The following is a 21,502-nucleotide window of genomic DNA, read 5'->3' on the forward strand; positions in this document are numbered from 1 at the left end:
ATTTAACCTTCAACCATTTTTCATAACAGACTTTATTTAACCTTCAGTCATTTTTCAGAATTATTACTTTATCAGCATTTTGACCTATTAACTTTTATTCAAACACCAAACTAGATATATGTCGATTTATTCAGTTATATTCTCTATAATTCATACCCGTTTTCTAATTCAGCATTCTCGTTAGGGTATGATGATTAACAAAGTAAGAAGCCTGCGCGGCATTGTACCAAAATTTGCACTGCCCGATTCTGACTTGTTACTTATAGTTACCAACGCAACCAGTACTTGTGTATTGGATAGATAGAGATAGATTGATGTGTTTGTGTAACAAATTTGAATCTTAATTCTTTAATCTAAATTTACATCCTTATACTTAATTCAATCAAAAGCTGCTCTTAGTTTTCCTTCCCTCTTCGTACATACCTGACAATTTTTTTTTTTTACAGATTAGCACACGACATATCCTTAGAATCGCCGTCAGTGGAGGATGCCCCAGACCCTCCGGATCCACCCAGCCTTATCGAAAGTGAACGCCGCGAGTCCTGCGATGGGGAAGAAGAAAGCCTACAGAGTCCCCGCCCTCAACCCAACAGTCCGCGCCCTCAGCCAGAGGGCAAATGCTGTTCGGATGAAGACCCCTGCTGCCCGCAGCTGATGGCGGAACACACCAGCGAACTCCGAGCGGCGACGGCGGCGGCAGCAGCAGCGGCGGCAACCACCGGGAGCCCGAAACGTCAGGTCTTACTCTCAGGTCCTTGCATAAGCGCAGGACTGCAACCTGCGTCCTGTCCTAGCCCTATATGTGGCAGTCCAGCGCCGAGACGGCCGAGGCACGTGAGTTCGTCGGGCCCTTCCAGCGTCGAAAGCATTGATAGCACTGACACTGGAGATACCAGCATGGTCGAGTTTTTTTCCGGTGACCTGGAGGACCTCTTAGAAATAGAAGCCACGACACCACCCGATGGGGACCTGGATGGTGCGGGAAGATCATCTGGCAATTGGGACCAGAAACCCAACGAGAGGAAGAGACGAAAACTTCCGGAGATTCCCAAGAACAAAAATGTGAGTAAAGCCATTTCATTACATATATATATATATATATATATATATATATATATATATATATATATATATATATATATATATATATATATATATATATATATATATATATATATATATACATACATATCCCATTTCATGTGATTATGGCAAGCAAATCCAAAACTGTAATTCTAATATCTCTACTATGAAGTTAAACTAGATAATTTTCTTGTGAGGGCCTACGAACCAGAACTATCACATTCCACTTGAACAAATCAACATAAAAAAGATTCCACTGAGAAAATGTTAATTCCAAATTTCATAGTTTCAAATAAACGACTAATACGGCAATATCTCATACTAATTCAAGGTAGGTTTGTATTCCCGTCGGAAAATACTCTGGTTACAGCTTACACCCAAGGGGAATTACAACCAATGCGAATATCTGCCTTAGCCAAGATTCTGACAGGGGAATATATACACAATTATAATTCCCCTTGGGTGTAAGTTCTACCCAAAAATATAGTGAAGTCGATATTTATTTAATCTGTGGCTTAATATTTGTGAATATGGAGATTATATATATATATATATATATATATATATATATATATATATATATATATATATATATATATATATATATATATATATATATATATATATATATATATAATATATATATATATATATATATATATATATATATATAATATATATATATATATATATACATATATATATATATATATATATATAAATATATATATATTATATATATATATATATATATATATATATATATATATATATATATATATATATATATATATATATATATATATATATATATATATATATATATATATATATATATATATATATATATATATATATATATACATACACACATACACGTGTGTGTGTGAAAAACCAATCACAATGCCGCCATGCATCAAATATGTTGAAGGATCCACAGTGATATACTTGTCTACTATGTTAAAATGTTTGTGAAGATATACAAAAACTTATAGCTTTTGTCCATCTCCTAAGGACTAGCGACCAAGTCCACGAAAGATGATGTAAGTTTCTGTAATTCTTCAGAAATATATTTTAACTTTGTAGACAAGTACATCACCGTGGATCCTTCAACATATTTGATGCATCACATCACTGTGATTGGATTTTACATATATATACACACACATATATATATATATATATATATATATATATATATATATATATATATAATAATATATAAATTATATATATATATATATGTATATATATATATAAAATTATGAGACTGGACACAAAATTATTGTAAAACATCAGACCTGAGAGTTGCATTGTCATTGGATTTTACATTCAAGTAATATCATCAAAGGGCAAAATTTTGTATATCCATGACAAACATGCTCAAGACATCAGGGCATAAAAATATTTTCTCTGAGTACAGTAATCTTAGTTCAGATAGCAATTGAAAATATTAAATGAAAGAGAGAGGGGAGGGAAATTTATGGATATCCAAAATACACAAATGTTCATATGGTATATATTTACAACCACGCTAAAAAAAATTCAAAATTTTTCCATTACAGAAATCAATGAATTAAGCTTAAATTTCAACCTCAAAGTGAAAGTAGCCAAAAAATAAATAAATCAAAAATCAACGCTCTACATATAGAATATATATTTGGAAACCGTCTCAAGACTTAAAGAATCCTGCTATACTCTGGAAAAGTGTAGAAATTCAGAGAAATCTCTAAAGTTCTTCTTAGAAGTCAATTAGTCTTCCTTGTCTGTCACACAGGACCATTAAGGGCACCCCAGGAGTCCCAAAATGACTTTTCGTAGGCAGAGAGATACGTAGTCAAATTATTGGATCGTCGCTCTCATTTGCAACGCCACCTAAAACACAGCAAGTCAACGAGCAAACGGAGATAAACAACTATTTTATTTCAGTTACGAACGCCTCAATCTTTTTTTGCCTTTCTCTTACAACAGCAAGCAAATTAGTCTACATTAGGACCGGATAAAGCATGAAAGTTATTTTTGAAAGTTATTTTTGAAGAATATATTTTATATATATATATATATATATATATATATATATATATATATATATATATATATATATATATATATATATATATATATATATATATATATATATATACGTATATATAATTCGTATTCCACAGTCATGGACAGTTGGGCCATATTTACGCATTCCTTCATCACATCAATGGATGAGGAAGGCGAGAAGGAATGATTACCTCCACTTCAGCTTGTCCAAACAAGAGTACAGTAGTGTTATAATGTCACCACCGTCAAAATACGTATACTAAAATAAAGTAAAGCATTACTACAATCCGCCCGAAAACATACCCTTATCGATTCCTTGGAGACACGAAAACTTTCGACAGACAACGATTAAAGAATTAATTATTGTAGAGCGCTATTCCCACAAATGCTAAAGGTAACATGGCTATACTATACTAGGATCAACTTCAAAAATTCGGAAACAGTAATTAAAACACCCTCTCCTATGCATCATTACAACACTAGACGCCCTAAGCTCTCATCCTTACCGGCTCAGAACAACTTAATGCACATAAACAACGTACACCCAAAACCCTGACGAACGATTAATTACTTTTATTAATATTTACCACCATAAATCAGATAAACATCTACAATCGATGTCGCAATCAGCATCACGGGCAAAGACGATATAAAGTATACTCAATCATAAAAGCACAAGGGCGTAAATACCAACAAATATAACGATACCTGCGCACCATACGTATTGAACATGTGCAAAAAATATATATATATATATATATATATATATATATATATAATATATATATACAAATATATTAGTGAAATTAGCCTTGTGGCTCAGTCGGCACCATACGTAGGTCTTGTTCAAAACGAGCCGACTGGTCAGAGAGGCAGACACTTTGCTATCCGTGTAGACATCCCGGGATTATATATGTAATCAACGGATAGGTTTGCTTAAAATAAATGGATGTTACAGACTAAATACACACACAAAACAAAGCCACTACAACACCTAAAAATATCTCATATATCGAATCGCCATATATATATAACTTCTCGCTGCTGGGAAGAAAGGGCGTTGGGTCGGGTATATATAAATATATATATAGCCGATCGGGACCACAGGTTACCCCCCAAAGCCAAATCAAAAATATATGCTTACCCCATACAAAAATGGGAATACGTTAAAAATAAAGAAGAAGAATATATATATTAGTGAAATTAACCACGAATGCTAATAAATCTGTACATTAACAGTAAGCTAGTGCTATCAAACACCTGAAGAAGTGACCAATCTTTTTAAAGCTGTCGTGGGAACAAATTTTGTTGGTATCTATCTACTGTAGACTTTGGATTTTGAACAGACTATATTTGATATTCAGAATACACGGCTGGATATGATGCAGTTTCATGAGCTTATACATAAAAACCCAAAACGTACGACACTAAACGCTGGAATATATGCTCGAGTAAATAATAAGATTACACGATTTTGACAGATTATGCCTTGGCGTGGGATTTCTGGTTAATGGTGTATTTACTGACTTTAAAACAATTTCCAAAAGTAAGGACAATATTTCACTGGAATGTACCTAAGAAAGGGTACGTTCTCTTTCAGAAAAAGAGAAAAAACTTACATTTCGGAGATACAAGATTTTTGTAGGAAAAGTGTCGCACCAGTTATTCCCTCTCATCGCTACATAACACACTATTCAAGTTCCTCGTTGGGAGAGTGGGTTCCGTTCTCAGCTTGCACTCTGCTGGCCGCGAGTTCGAATCTCCGACCGGCCAATGAAGAATTAGAGGGATTTATTTCTGGTGATAGAAATTAATTTCTCGTTATAATGTGGTTCGGATTCCACAATAAACTGTAGGTCCCGTTGCTAGGTAACCAATTGGTTCTTAGCCACGTAAGATAAATCTAATCCTTCGAGCCAGCCCTATGAGAGCTGTTAATCAGCTCAGGGGTCTGGTTAAACTAAGGTATACTTAACTTTTCTGACAAAGGGATAATTTTTTCCACAGCGAGGAAATGTCTTCACATTTCAGGGGATAGTTTTTTGCCTTAGTGTAAGAAAGCACTCATCTAGTACTCTCAAAGTCCCTCATGGTGTACACTTCCCTCCAAACAAAAAAATATTAAAACAAAAACAAAACTTCATACCATGAAAATGAAGCGTCGTTTCCATACCTGCAAATTTCCAACTCGGCAGTCTTTTAGGCACGGAGGCAAAGGTCTTATTATCTAGGAAAATCTACATTTTCATGTTCGACTAATGTACACGAGTGGTTCGAATCTATCAAGTAGCGGGCACTGGCAAAATGGTCGCCGAAAGTCCCTAAACAATATTATAGTAAGAAATGTCTTGGAAAATAACTGCCAAGCTGGTAGGCTATATGAACTACTACTACTACTACTACTACTGTGCATTTCAGGGCCGTGTCTAAGAGATTTTCGTCCATAAAATATTTACAAAGCATCGGATATGGACCCTATTTTGGAAATACAGTAGCTATTTAAAGCCATAGCCTAACTGGAAAAAATATGCAGTGATGTCTAATGTGGATAATCAAGGCACTTATCAGAGTAAAGCAACGAACTTTAGAAGGAAACCTAGCTAAATTTAATAAGAACCCAGAGAGAGGCTAGTTGTGACGTAAACTATGACATCAGACGTAATAGCAGGGTTCCCAGTAGTATGATAATGATCGTAGAAACACAAATATTTGACCCTCTTGTACAATAAGCCATACCTTGAGTAGGATATGCGATAATTATAAAAACTTTATTTTCTCTATTTCCCTCGATAGTTCTTCACTTATGTCTGCTCAAAGCGCAAGACCCTGATTCACACAAGGCTGGCTTAATCTTAAACAACAGCATATCCTTTTACATAATTTTTTTAGATTACAATATTTTCTTTTTTTATTTCACATTTCCTTCAATTTCAACAAAGTTCTGTATAACCAATGGATTAGTGATTATACAATTCAGGGCACAGCCCAAGCGCTTGTACTATGAATTACGAGTATCATTGTACTATGAATTATGAGTATCATTAAATAAAGCACTACAAAATTTTATGTAGTTATGATTAAATATATATATATATATATATATATATATATATATATATAAACGATGTAAATGAAATAACTGAAAATTGAAAGAATGAGTGAATGAATCAATCGTATAGAAACAACAAAACTGACACAGAGGCACACAAATAAAATAATGAAGGGGGGTAGTGTGCTATACGAAACACTGTGGATTTATTGTGGGATTGGTCATGCATCAAGGAAGTTAATGTTAGAACACTTGCGTTATGTTATATTCATTTAGCAGGACTAAGCAGGCATACGTGAACCGGAACTGTTGAGGAGATAATATGAAGCAACAGAAACTCCAGGGTAACAATGGTTTTCAGAGAGTTTTACTGTCAGACTTGGTGCGTATTTCAAGTTAAAGGAAACGTGAATTGCGCTATGGAACTGTATTACACAATTAACGTTCTCATTTGATGCCCATTCCCTCATTGTACTCTACTTAAACATGATTCATCGAAAAGAGAGAGAGAGAGAGAGAGAGAGAGAGAGAGAGAGAGAGAGAGAGAGAGAGAGAGAGAGAGAGAGAGAGAGAGAGAGGTATGTAGGGTAGGTGTTTGAGTGTGTGAAACAATATAAGAATTCCATATACTACTACTATTACTACTACCACCAACATCTGAGTCTTCATTCATAAAGTATATGGGCGTGGTGTCTAGTATAGTACGTCACACTACAGTATCAATGAGTGGAAGGGCCTTCTGTAATGACGTTTTACTAGCCTCTATCTACGAGCCTGCTAGATTTAGCTAAGTTTCCCTTTAAATTTCTTTGATTTACTCTGATGAGTGCCTTAATTATCAACATTGGACATCACTGCCTATTTCTGCCAATTAGGCTGTGGCTTCAAATAGCTATTTCCAAAATACGATCCACATCCGATGCAATTAGACACGGCCTTGAAATGCACAGTAGGTTAATGTCAACTAACTAGCTTCTACTTCGATGCAAAACGAGAAAACGAGAAGTACTTCATGATCACTTCTGCGAATGAAAAATCTATTAAAAAGGCCTCGACTAGCCACTTTTGGAGACGATAAAGACATGCATGTGTCTAAAATATAAACAAGTAAAAAATGCGCCGAAATTTCTTCGGCGCAATCGATTTTTCTGTATAGCGTATAATCATGGCCACCGAAAATAGATCTATCTTTCAGTGGTCTCGGTATAATGCTGTATGACCCGCAGCCCATGAAACCTTATCCACGACCCGGTGGTGGCCTGTCCTACATCGTTGCCAGAAGGACAATCATAGCTAACTTTAACCTTAATATAAAAAAAATACTACTGAGGCTAGAAGGTTGCAATTTGGTATGTTTGATGACTGGAGGGTCGATGATAAACTTACCAACTTACAGCTCTCTAGACTCAGTAGTTTTTAAGATCTGAGGGCGGAGAGAAAAAGTGCAGACAGACAAAGCCATCTCAAAAGTTTTCTTTTACAGACACTAAGACGAATTTAGCTAGATAAAAGGCAACAAGACGATCAATAACACGGTGAGTAAATAAAACTTTTATTTCTGCGCAAAATAGATTTCAACCTTTTCACTCTAAAGACATTTCGCCAAATGAAATATAAACCTTAACGCCAAAACTTATTTTACAACGTTCTCTTTTCCTGGCCAAAGATAATCCAATGCGAAAAGACCAACACAATTGTCGGTGTTGATGCAGGAACTGTAAAAGGCAAACTGGCGAATCCAATTCCTCCTTTCTAATAGCCACTGCCAATGTGTCGAAGCCCATCTCAATCACGATATTAAAGTTAAATGTCAACCTGGACTTGCCAAATAGTATTTAAATCATGAATCACGCACCCTCTTGCTCATAATTAACGTTAAACATGGAAAAGATGAACTGAACAGATTAGGTAATAAAACACCACGTATACGCATATGTACACAATAAGTTTCGTTAATTTAATTTATAAAAGCGTACGCTTGTGATTATTAGCATATGCATTTTTTGACATGCATATTACATTCGAGCGTGGTAATATACACTCGCTGCTTCACCATTTGATAATTCCATAATTCGTGAAGAATTCTCATCGGATAAATTACACGTTAAACAACGAAAATAAGCAGACCATGGACTCTTTATTATAACTCAACAAACTTTCAAGCTGATGTTATTTAAACTTTGTTAACAAAGGTCATGTTACTCATCTGCATAGAGAATGAGTTTGAAGCCTACTCTGAATTTCAAATGAGGATATAAAACAGGAGGCTTACTATTTCTGCAGCATTCTTTGTGATGGCATTCATTCTTGGGATATTATACAAAAACTTTGCTAACAGGAGATAATAATCAGAATGAAAGGCAACATACTGAATTCACAAGCAGGATTCTAGAAAAGTAATAAGTATGGTAATAAAATACACAAAAGTAGAAAATATGATTTTCATAAAATCTTTTATTTGGATACTTACCTACTTTTAAAGATAGCGTCTATCTCCGCGCCGATAGGCGACTTGGCATTCAAATACAAGATCGCTTGGCTGACCCAGATGACTGTCTAGTACACCAGTTCTCCACCAGGCGTGTTTCGAATGTTTTAGCTCTCGCCAGAATTCTCCTTGACAGCCCACTAATTTGTGGGGAGGTTGGGTGGGGTCACATTAACAACAGGAAAGCATCCAAACAATAAATCTGCTGTTCAAGCTAGCAGATTCCCACATTGAGAAGAGCATGGTGGGTAGCGCAGCTAGACAAAATCCACTCAGCCAATCCAGCTAAAGGTTTCTTGCATGAAACCCCAAACATTCTTACCTGACCTGGAATCTTTTCTGGACCTTACTACAGCCGGAAGTTAGATTTCATTCAGGGGCAAGGCTCTCATATGTGTGGAGCAAATAGCAGCCTTGCAGAGAAAACAGCTTCAATTCAGGCAAAATGAAATAGCAGCGGCATGAAGAGACCCCTGTGCTGGGGTATGAATGCCCCAAATATGACAAGTCACCAAAAAATAAACACCTTAATGCTATAAAGGTATACTCCTATAAAAAAATATGTACCTTAATGCTACCCATAATCAAAACAGGATTCAAAACAAAAAGCCTAAAAGATTGCTCTTTCTTCAGTTCAAAAAAAGACTACCCATTACTAGTAGTGGACTAAGGGCTTTACCATTTTCAGATGTGACTCTGCCAACTTTAGTGAGCAGCAATTACCAAATTGCACTGTTACTGTGCCGCATTAATGACCTCCTCAAGTGACAAATTTGTCCTAACACTAAAAATAGCAGCAACTGCTCTTACGTTGTGAAAAGTTTTCCTTCAATAAAGGTAAAAGTCTAGACCAGTTTCTCATATGCTAGCCTGATCAAAGATGTCAGGGCAGAAAACATTCTTTGAAAAAGGCACTCTAAAACCACAAAAGGAAAGGCTACCTTTGCTCCTTCCAGGCTGTAACCTATCTAAATAAATCTTAATTGCCTTAACAGGACAGAGAAGTGTTTCCATGTCCTTCCCCACAAAAGGTTAAATTCCAGTTTTTATAGGTCTCAGTTAAAACTTAGCCTTAACATTATTCTCAGCAAAAAAAAAAAAAAAAAAAAAAAAAGAGACGGATCAAATTGCACAAGACACAATACTGTGGAAAGCATGGATCTATAGCCTCGAAAAGCAAACACTGAAAAACTTACTATATATCTAAAAAAAAAAAAAAAAAAAAAAAAAGTCTACAGGGGTATGGGTGCTAAGAAACTCCTCCAGAGCAACACCCATAGCAACATACAAACCACTGCTTCTGATGAAAAGCCAAGGTTCTCTATTTGACAAAGAACAGAATCTTGGATACCTTAGAAAAACCCCTTGTTGGGAGAAGACGGTTGAGCATCTCCAAGAGGTTAGGTGTGGGATGCAGAGGTTTAGTGGAACCAGTAGCTTGAGCCAATTTTTCCATAAAGGAAGAATATGGGAGAGAGATACCAAGAAACCTTGAAAGTCTGAAAATCAGCCCTTCGAGGCCACTAAGGCTCTATGGGAATCATTATGCAGTTCTTTGTACTCGAAATTTGCTCAATACTTACCTTATAATTACTAAAGGGGAAACACGTAAGCATCAGAATTGGGCCAAACTTGAATAAACGCATCCACCACTCAAGCCTGAGGGCCCTGAAAGTTAAAAGCAGTAGACTGGTTGTTCCTGTTCACAGGCATTTGAGAGCTCCACAATTCCAAAGTAACTGGCAGACAAGCTGATGTAATGACCACTCTGTAGGCAGAACTTGCCCTTCTTGAACCATCAATCGCCATAATAGTGTCCTTTCCTGGAATGAACTGAGGAACCAATACTATGTTGTTCATTTTCACCCAAAGAAGCAGTTTTTGCACTATTGACTCACTTTCTGATCAGGTGTTTGCATTGTAGAAACACTTCCATCTCGCCAAACCTTGTGAGATAATTTAAAACAACTTTCTACTGACCACCACATCCTTGTAGAAAACAAACCTTGTGAGATAATTTAAATACAACTCTTTCTACTGACCACCACATCCTTGACCTCTCTAAGGTTCCCAGACCTCACTGATGCATCTGAAAACAATAAGTCTTGGTACACTATCAGGAATAAACCTACCAGGAATCTACAACAGTCTTTCCACCACCCTAACGTCTCTCTAAGGTTTAACGGATGTAAAGTTGACCATTCTTTGGTGCATTGTAAGTCAGTGTCACAACTTGTCATTGCTCTTTGTTGTGTGTTATGAGAGTAAAAACTAACAAAACCTGGATGTAAGTTTAAGAATAATAAACTTAACTCGTAGTTTTGGGGCCCTTCCTACAGAAATTTGCTTTAAGTTCGCAATTCTGTTATGCCTAGACCGAACTGTAACTGTGTCTGATTATTCTGAATTCTCTAGTGAGGCCATTGTCCTGACAAAGAAAGCCATTACCTCATAGGAAGCTTCCTTCAGGGCAAAAATTCTGCAAGAAAAAGCAAGAAGTGTCTATTCATCTTCCAACACAAAAGCCTGCAAATTGTAAATCTACCCTTATCCCCAGATAGAGAATAGACTGAGGAGTTAGGTAATACTACTGAATATCATATTGAACAGAGACTGAACCACATAAAGCAACAGATCCTTGGCCTTTGGAGTATTGTCAAAAGAGTTGACCAAATTGAACTAGTCGACTCAGCTGAAATGAATTCTTGCTCCTAAAAGACGACACTATTCCCAATGAGCAACATATCCTCATGTATACCTGAGGTGCTGTCCACAAGCTGAAACAAAGCACCCTGAACAGGAATACCTTCCTTGCAAATACACATTGAAGGAACTTGACTGAGGATCTGCTGGTATGTAATAAAATGCTTCCTGTATGTCCACCAAATCATTAACTCATTCTTTTGGAAAGTAACTAAAACTGGGTTGGATAAATCCACAGACAATGGGGACAGATGAGTAGTTGTTCAGTCTTGATACATCCAACACCAGGCACCACACACTGGCTACCTATGGCCCTAAAAATAACAGGTACTAAAATCCTGGTGAATTACCAACACCTGCTCCATTGCTTTCTTTTCTAATTAGAACCTCTTACTTAAGAACTAGATACTTCTCCTCCTGGAGAAGATACAAAGGAACAGCTACAGAAGATGACATCAGTGGAGGGAACACCAAAAATGAATCATAACTCTCCTTCAGTACCTCCACCACCCAAGGTTCTACTCCCAAGTCTCTCCAAATATACCAGAAGGCCTGTAGCCAGCCTCCTACTGGAACCTGAGGGCTAAACGGACCCTCGAAAGCTATAAACAGGTGAAAAAGAGACCTGGGTGAAAGAGGTACGACTTTTAACTAGGGCCTGAAGGATGAGAAGAGGCAGACCTTTTCACCTGTAACTGAGAGATTATACTAGAAATTCTCTATTATTCTATACTAATATATCTTCCCTAATTGCCTCAAAAAGTCTGGCTTAGAAGGAGACCCGAAGTACACCAAAACAAATACCATTTCCTGTGCAGGAGAAACTTTTGACAAAAGATTGGGGCATAAGTGTTCTCATTTCTTCCAAACTAAGTTAGCATAAGCATGAGAGCATTTGCTTGCAGCATCTAAAATGGCCTTGACCAGCTGTCAAAAACTCTAATGACTCTTCCCATGCTAAATTCCAGCTGGCACAGGAAAGGGCAATCATACTGAGCTAAAGTCCGGTATAAGATGAAAATTCAACAATTCTAAACAAAGACCCGGACAAAAACTCCATCTCAGCATGTCCATAACACTTATAAGTACCCAAGGGTGTCTCTCCAAAGGAATGAGAAAAAAAAAAAATCTTTGACTGAAAACAGTTTAGAAACTGGTAAGGCACTTGTATCATAAGAGGCAGCTCTCTGCGACTTCAAAAACCAAAGAAGACAAGACCTGGCAGACTTAAAAGCTGGGTGTGCTAGAGTACAAGGAATCTCATCTAAACACACTAACTGAAGGAGAAAAATGGGTTTCTTCAAATACTTAATGGGAGCCGAAATACTCGAAAGTAACAAGAGACCTATTCTCAACAGGACCTCTTTCCTCCACTAAAGAGGACAAAGCAAAGTGCACCACTCCAACAAATGCCAAAAAACCAAAGGGGACTCCTTCAATTCAAACCCCTCTTCTGCCAGAGGAGTCAAGGTGACAATAGCAACTCCTTGCAATGAATCTCTGGCTCAATTGATGGGGAAACACAGTCTGAGGTAGTTCACCTGAGTCAACACAAGTCAGTTGAGCAAGAGAGACAAAACACTACCATGTGCCAAAGAAAAAGAAAAGGTTGGGAGGAAGGAGGGAAGAGGAGTAACAGCAATAACCCCACCTCATATGAAAGTGGCTCAACCAACCTAAGACCATTCCCAGACGACACATTCTTAGAAAGCAAAGCAGCTGGCATAGCATCTCGCATGGAAACAACAGAAGATTCTGTAACAATGGTAGGATCGGAAAGAGAGGCAGAATGAGACTCGCATATAGCCAAAGAAACAGCATGTAAAGAACGAACGTGCATTTTGCAGAGAAAGAGGAATAGACTGAATTTTTAATGAGAAGTAGATCTAGCAAATGTATTAAATGAGACTTGGAGCATGAAAAACAAGAGGCAGGTAACAGGGCACAGTACCACATCACCCAAGAACCAATCTGGTTTCCTAGCAGCAGACACTTTCACCTGTCACAGTGTAGTTCCGAACACAGGCTACAGACAGGCAAGAAAGGGCACCAACACCTTACCTCTCACAGGAACACAAAATGATACCACAATATGGGGACCAGGAACAGTTCAATACATTCAGTTAAATCCTTTACGGACTATAAAATAAAGCTTGCATCCTGTTCGATCTTCTCAACATGCTTTTCCTGAAACAAAAGGGGAGCAGAAGGTGGAGCTAAAGAGGATGACTTGGTACTAAAGCATTTGCGGAGGAAAACCCAACAGATTTAGGGATAACTTTGGACAAAGAACCTGAAGAAGGGAGATAAATGACAGATTTGACCTAACCATATGCTCCCGAAACCTATCTGCTTCCCTTCTCTCCCTATATCTAAAGAACTTAAAGCATAAAGTCCTTTGACCAATCCCTACATTCCACATACCTATTCTCAAGATCATACACTACATCCCTGCATCCAGCACAGTGTGTCTACCTACCTCAAAATTCAACATATTGCTAACACAGTAATTATTCCTAAAGAATCTGATGTTCTGAGCCTTACTTCCAGTGGAAGACATCCCTGGAAAAATAAGTGTACAGTACTGTGAAAGCAGCAAACAGCCAAAACCATGAAATACTAACAAGTGCCTATACAAAATGGCAGCAAAGAGAATTCTGAAAAGAGCTACAACATTTGAAACACACACGGTGGAGAACATATGTACTAAACAATCGTGGGTCAACCAAGCAATCTTCCTCTTTTGTTTGAGTGTCGAATTGCCTATCAGCACAGAGATGTAAGCTGTCTTTAAAAGCAGGTAAGTTTCATCGCAAATAAAATTAAACTAGTTGCAGGGAAAACATTGTTTACTCAGACATACAATGTAATTGGATTACTTTCAAGACAATGGTGCAAAACAATTTAACAAAAGGTTGGATAAATTTTTACTACTATTACATATAAATGAGGGTATGTTCTACCACTATGTCTTGAACTACCTTATACTACAATGTTTGAACTATGTCTATTATGTGTTAGTGAACCAAAAAAATGCATCATTTTATAAACCATCACAAAAGAAAATTTGCAGTTATTACTGGAAAAAGTTACATGTGCTCTATAAATATTCAACACAAAGACATTAAATATTTCCTTGCAGATTTTATTAAATTGCTTATAAATTTGTCACCAACACTGACGAAACCCAGGTGATGTATAACAAGAATCAAGGCAATGAAAAGCTAATGGAAGTTCATGATTCTAAACCTATGTTATCATGATGTGCTTAAGATTCTGTCACTAGTGACAACATACAGAACTTGATGGGAAAACATGTCCAGCTAGTATGGCAAAAAATATCAAGCAGCTTTAAGATGGGAGGCTTGAATGTGAAGCCTACCTACATCTGTGCCTGATCCACTACTGTATACTGTACACTCTGTCTGAGATTGAGGAAGACCATAAAGAAGGAAGAGGGAGCCAGTCACTCAACCATTCAGCAAAGCCTAATGCTTTCCAGTACTAAGTACAGTAATATACTTTCCTGCCCAAAAGGAGCTAGAATGGCTACCAATTATTATTACTATTACTATTATTATTCATAAGATGAACCCTATTCTTATGGAACAAGCATACAGGGGCCACTGACCTGAAATTCAAGAATCCATAGAATAAGATATTCAACAGTAGTAAGAGGTGGTAAAGGGAAATACAGAAAGAGATCTCGCTTATTAAAAAGAAAAAATAAATTAAAAAATAGACAATGTATTAAAATGGAAAGAGAATGGTATTAGGGTAATACTGCACTGCATCTTTGCTTGAACTTTTGTTGTATTAGGGTAGTACTGCATTGCATCTTCCCTTGAACTTTTGAAGTTCCAATTGCACAACATCCTCAGAGAGACTGTTCCACAGTCCAACAGTGTGAGAAATAAAGGACCTCTGGAACTGAGAAGTTCTACAGTGAGGTACATTTACTGTATACTGGTGCTGCTGCTCAGCAAATCTGGTTGCTCTCAGCAGGAAAAGAGGATCAGGGATCAATTGAGAATGTGAAAGATCTGTTAAAATACAACTTATGAAAATTGACAGACAAAAGACCAAACATTGATGGTCTAAGTCATAACTGATACTATTAGGAAACAGGAACCTACCTGCACGAACCACTCTATCCAAAAGAAATAAATCTCTGGCAGCAGCAAACATCCATAACAAAGAACAGTATTCTACTAAAGAAAGGATGAATGACCTATAACAAGTTGCACTGGTTTTATCGATATAAATATATGAGGCCTTTCATACAATACTTAACTTTAGTGTGGCATTTGCTGACAATTTCATTAGATGTTTCTCAAAAGTTACACCTAGAATAGTTAAAGCTTCATACTCCTTCAGCAGAGTCCCTTCGATTTGCAGCGAGGATGCGGTGGAAAATCTGTAAGAGATCTGCTAATTAACAGTGTTTTCGTTTTACTGGAGTTCAGCCTCACACCCAACAGAAAACACCATTCACTAATTCGCTCCATGTCCCGAATGAGACTAAGGGCAGCTTCGTTTCTCATATGTGGAGACTTTAGGACACCCACAAGTGTGGCATCATCAGCATACTGATCTATCTTGTTTTCCACTCCAACAACCATATCACTTGTATACACTATCAATAACCATGGGCCACGAACAATGCCCTGTTGAACTTCAGACACAACAGGTCTTGGTATGCTAAAGATCCCATCAACAGCAACTCGTTGCTACCTACCTGTATGGATATCTTGAAGCAAACCTAAAACACATCCACCCACTCCAAGATTCTGAAGTTTATACACACACAAGCACCTTGTGATTTACTAAATCGAAAGCAGAACTAAAAGCTGTTTGAATTACTCTACACTCAAAACCCATATCAAGCTTCTCTTACAAATGGTATGTCAAATCTAAAAGAGCATTGCAGGTTCCTAAAAGCAAACAATCCTCTGGATTCATACTTATATACATAGTGGCTTAAAAATAAGTTTTTCTGCAACTCTGGAGAGCACAGGGAGAATAGAAATTGGCCTGTAGTTACTGCAGTCTGCAGATATGCCATTCTTTGGAACAGGCACTGTATTACTATGCTTGTGCTCATCCACAAAGACACTACATCGACAAAAATCTATAGAATCTACTATGTAATCTTGGAAGATAACACACTAGAATTTTTTTTCAAAAACAGAGGGAAGAAACCATCAGGATCTTCTCTCCACCAACTATCAAGATAATCAAGAATTTTCTTAACATTCCTAAAGAGATATGCAAATTTTGTAAGAATAGTTTCAGGATGACAAGTGTCAGGGAGAGGGACGTCCCCAACCAATTGCTTAGCTTCAAAAGTTTGATGAAGCAGTTCAGCTTTTTCCTTTGGGCACGTATCCAATCTACCATCAGCTGTTAGTAGTGGAGGAATGGAAGATGACCTGACCCAAAGATAGATGATGCATTTGGTCCATCACAGATGAAACTGAGTAATTCCTTCCCATTTCCTCTTTAAGGATTTATTGTAATTTCTCTCAGCTATATGATAAATTACATTCACAGCATGGCGAGAATCAACAAAAATGGTGTAGTATCCATGTGAACGATTTCATCTCCATGTGTGGAATTTGGTTGTCATGGTAAGCTCTTCTACATGTATCATCAAACCATGCTGGTCATTTGTCCTGAATTTAATGGCCTTTCTAGGTACATACCTTACTAAAATAGCCATCAGCATTTCATTTAGCTTCTTCTTGGGATCTGGATCTAATACAGCATCTGAAATATTAAGAGCCTGAAATGCTTCAATAATGCAATCCCAATTGGCTCTAGATTTCAGCCAGACCGTTTTTCCCAACAGTGGAATCAGGAATATACTGATTGAAAGATATGTCCATCTCAATGGCGCAATGATCAGAAGTGCCTATATACTCACAGACCTTGGACTTCACAGTAGCTGGAACATCTGTGAATATCAGGTCTAAGCTATTACCAGAAATATGCATGGGTTCCTCAATTTGCTGGACAAAATCGGAGGATATACACAACTCACGAGCAGACCGGCCATGTTGATGTGGAATCTGAATTAAACCCTCACTGTGCTTTGCATTGCAGTCACCACAAATAATGAATGAAGCTTTTGAATCCTGTGACTGGACCATACTAATCCTCTCCAAGAGACAGTCATAAATAGAATTGTCAATATATTTGGATTGCGGTAAACAGCAAATACATATACACTGTAGAACTTGCTGAAAATCTTAAAACAAAGAATGTCATGGAATTTCTGACAACATATAAGTCGTCTGGACTTATCATATACAGCGGCACCTTGCTTATGTGGGATGTTATGATGATAAATAAAATCTGAGCCATCAACCCCCCGGACTAAAAACTTAATTTTTGACTAACTACTTACAAGTATCTAAGATAAAAAATGTTATTTTCATAATAAAGTTAAGTTTCATATATAGTTACCAAGTAATTACATAGCTAGAGTTTCTAATTTGCACAGCAGCCTTCATTTAAAAAATCGTGGTAGCACTTCGATGGTTTAGTATAAGTGACAAGCCCACCCACAAACGGGAGTACTGGAAACGACTTAGTAGAAAACCTTATTCTGTTTGTGCCCTTACATCCATGACAGGAGAGGGAGGAGGGGCGGGCTCCGATTCTGTAATTACTTGTTAAGTATATATGAAACAATTTTATTATGAAAATAACATTTTCATATAAGTAACTTACCAAGTAATTACATAGCTGAATTCCACATCGAAAGGGGGTGGGATCCAAGGACATATTCTAATCCAAAACATTAAGTTTAGGTAATGACTTTGAAATAGAGAAGTTGCTAGCATTGAAACAATCCTTGTCATTTCCTTACCTGGTAAGAGAGCTACTGCAGGGGAATACTGCCTCTGGTTGGTGCTCATCTTAACCTGTAGTGGCATGGTGGTATAGCCATGGAGTGCCTCTACTTAGGTGGGAGCTTTGCAGTGAAGGATATGGCCGATGGCTAACAAAGCTTACAAAAGGTGTCCTTGTCCTAGGTACAGTACCAGAATAAAACAACCAGAAAATGCTTTCACCTACACTGAAAACACCACAACGCTAAAATTCGACATCCTATTTCAAGGCAAAGAGATAGTAGGAGAAAAGGAGATTCCTATGCTTCCTCCCCCAATCCATGCCAGCCACTGATAATGGCCCCAAGGACTGCAATTTTCAAACACTGTTTTAACTTCTTTCAAACAGCGAGATGCAAAGATCGGTTTGCACTTCCAGTAGGCCGACTGCAGAATGAAAGCGAGGGACGTATGTGCCTGAAAGCTAAGATAAAGACTGCCCTGCCATCATGAGCTTTCACTTTAAAAGTAGGCAACATGTCCTCCTGAATCTGAGGGCGCCTGAGAAATTAAGTCTTTGGTGAAGAAGGACAATGCATTCTTAGTCAGAGGGCAAGATGGGTTCTTGACAGAGCACCAGAGGTTACTGGATGGTCCTCTGATCTTCTCGGTCCTGGTCAGGTAATACCTTAAAGCCCTAGAAGGACAAAGAACTCTCTCCTCTTCCTCAGAGCTAAGGTATCCTTTAAGGTCTTAATGGAGAAAAAATGAGGCCAGGGCTTGGAAGGGTCCTTGTTCTTGGCTAAAAATCCAAGGGTAATGCAGCAAACTGTGTTTCCTCTTTATAAATGGCTTGGAACTAGCTAACATGTTAGCCGTAGCCAAGGTCACGGGGAAAAGAGCCTTCTGAATAAGGTTTCTCTGAAAAGAGTAACAAAGGGGTTCAAAAGAGGGGCCTGTCAGCCACTTCAACACTACGTCCAGGTTCCAGGAGACCGGATCTTCCTTTTTTTGCTTAGACGTATCAAAGGACTTCACGAGGTTGTTAAGATCTGGGATTGGCACAAGATTCAGGACCTCTGTGTTTAAGCACTGAGCTAAACACAGCTCGATACCCCTTAATGGTGGAGGATGAGATTCCTAGATCTCCTCTGATAAAGAGGGAAATCTGCATTCTGGGTCACAGACGCCTCAGAAGAAGAGACATTGAGCCTGAGACACCAGCTTAGAAAATCACCCACTTAGCCTGGAAGATGTAGCTAGGAAATCGATGTCTGCATCTTGCAATAGCCTCTGCAGAGCGTCTTGAAAGCCTTTACCCTCTAACAAGCTTCCGGACAGTCTAAAGACTGTCAGGGCAAGAGTGGACAACCCTTTAATATCTCTTTAAGTGAGGTTCTCTGAATAGACACAATTTTTAGGGGAAGGAGTCTCTGAAAGTCCACCTAAAACCAGAGCAGGTCCTGGAACCATTCTTTCATGGGCCAGAACGGGCTATGAGAGTCACTGTAACGTTCAATGAGCCCAAGAATTCTTCAGCACTTCTCTGACCATGTTGAAGGGCGGAAAAGCATAGTGGTCCAAGTGGGAAAAATCTTGCAGTATGGCATCTTCTGCCCATGCTAGAGGGTTTGGGGATGGAGAACGAAAGTGAGGAAGGCGATGGTTCCTTGAGGTGGCAAACTGGTCCAATGTCAGCCTGCCGCATAGTATTCCAGATTCCAATAGACCAGGGGATCCAAGGTCCACTCAATGGGAAGGATCTACTTTTCGACGGCCCAGTTTATCCCCAAAAAATATTTAGTTTGCCCTGAATAAATCGAGTGACTAGCCTCACTCAATTTGATCTGTCCACAGTAGGAGGTCTCTTGCTGTCTGCAAGAGAGAAAATGAGTGGCCCGTCTCTTTCGTATGTACATTAGGGTTGTGGTATTCTGAATGGACTACCACAGTCTTGTTGTGAACTAGGGTCAAGAAGCACTGAAGCCCTAAATGAACTGCTCTCAGCTCTTTGACGTTGATGTGAATGTTCTGTTCTTCCAGCGACCACATCCCAGAAACTTCCCAGTTCCCTAAGGGGACTCCCCAACCTAGAACCAAGGAGTCTGAATATGTGTCTAGGTTCAAGAGTAGCCATTCTCTTTACTCACTTTCAAAGTAAATTCCTCTCTCTTCTAATCTGGCAATTTACCATCTTGCATTGATCACAACAGTCATCTGAATCACATTTCACCCCTCGATGATCAATGCATATTTTGTGAATATCGCACTTCAATGAAGCCAACCTGGTCTTAAAACTGTCTACCTTACAAAATCTAATTGATTTTCATATGGAGGATTGAGAAGAATCCATTGCCAAAAACAAACCACAATCCAGATGATCCAATTCATTAACCAAGAAAAACAAAACCAAAATTCAGAGCACTTGTCTACAAAACCTGCCAATTTCGTCGAGTAGAATGACAACCAAAACGATCACGGTCTTACCCCACCCTCTGAAGAGCGGAGGTAACTAATGGGAGCGTTCATTAACAACTGTTTCAATTTTAACACTTGTTGAACCTGAGCCAATGACAGAGTGTAAGTTTCACCTCAAAAATAATTCTTTGTGAAACAAACGGTGTTGCTCACATAAATAACTAAAGTATATGTACTGTAAATGTGATTGTTAAAAAATGACATTTTATAATAAAATAAAGTTTTATATATACTTACCCAGTAATTACATAGCTATTAGTTTCACTCGTTCAGCAGCTAAATTTTGAAATTCGCGGGTCGCACTAGTTTTGGGGTAGGTGACTTGCCCCGCCCACTTTCAGGGGAAAGAGGGAAACAACTTAGCAAAGAGCTTCAATTTGCTTATGCCCTTATGTCCATGTGAGGGGAGGAGGGAGAGCTCCGATCATGTAATTACTGGTAAGTATATATAAAACTTTATTTTGTTATAAAAATGTCACTTTTATATAAGTAACTTACCAAGTAATTACATTATATGCATGACATATCTACCCCAAAACATTAGGAATGGTAATGAATTTGAGAATAGAAAAATTTGCTAACACTGATTCAATGTTTGTTGTTTCCTTACCTGATAGGAGGGCTGCACAGGTTGATAATGCCTCTGGTTGGCACTCATCTTATCGTGTAGAGGCAAGGCGGTATAGCCTTGGAGCACTTACTACTTCAGTGGGTACTTTGCAGCGATGGACCAATTCTGATGACTAGAAAAGAATACAAGTTGCCCCTACCCAGGGTACGGCACCACAAAATACAACCAAAACAAATGCAGTC

The 21,502-nt window shown here is 38.0% G+C and overlaps 1 protein-coding gene across 2 annotated transcripts in view; it reads left to right on the forward strand.

Moving 5' to 3' along the window:
• Nucleotides 1-21,502, forward strand: part of Aplip1 (JNK-interacting protein Aplip1) — a 435,485-nt gene that overhangs the window by 307,105 nt on the left and 106,878 nt on the right. Inside the window, exon 3 of one of the 2 annotated variants that reach the window (XR_010853664.1) lies at nt 447-1,062. Coding sequence is in view for 1 of the 2 variants with exons in the window: in XM_067107287.1 (XP_066963388.1) it covers nt 447-1,066 (620 nt within the window). In the remaining variant the exon portion in view is untranslated. Of the gene's footprint in view, nt 1-446; nt 1,067-21,502 lie in introns of both variants that reach the window. The other variant, XM_067107287.1, reaches the window with a different exon arrangement.

Source organism: Macrobrachium rosenbergii, chromosome 8, assembly GCF_040412425.1.
Source record: "Macrobrachium rosenbergii isolate ZJJX-2024 chromosome 8, ASM4041242v1, whole genome shotgun sequence".
Classification (NCBI taxonomy): domain Eukaryota; kingdom Metazoa; phylum Arthropoda; class Malacostraca; order Decapoda; family Palaemonidae; genus Macrobrachium; species Macrobrachium rosenbergii.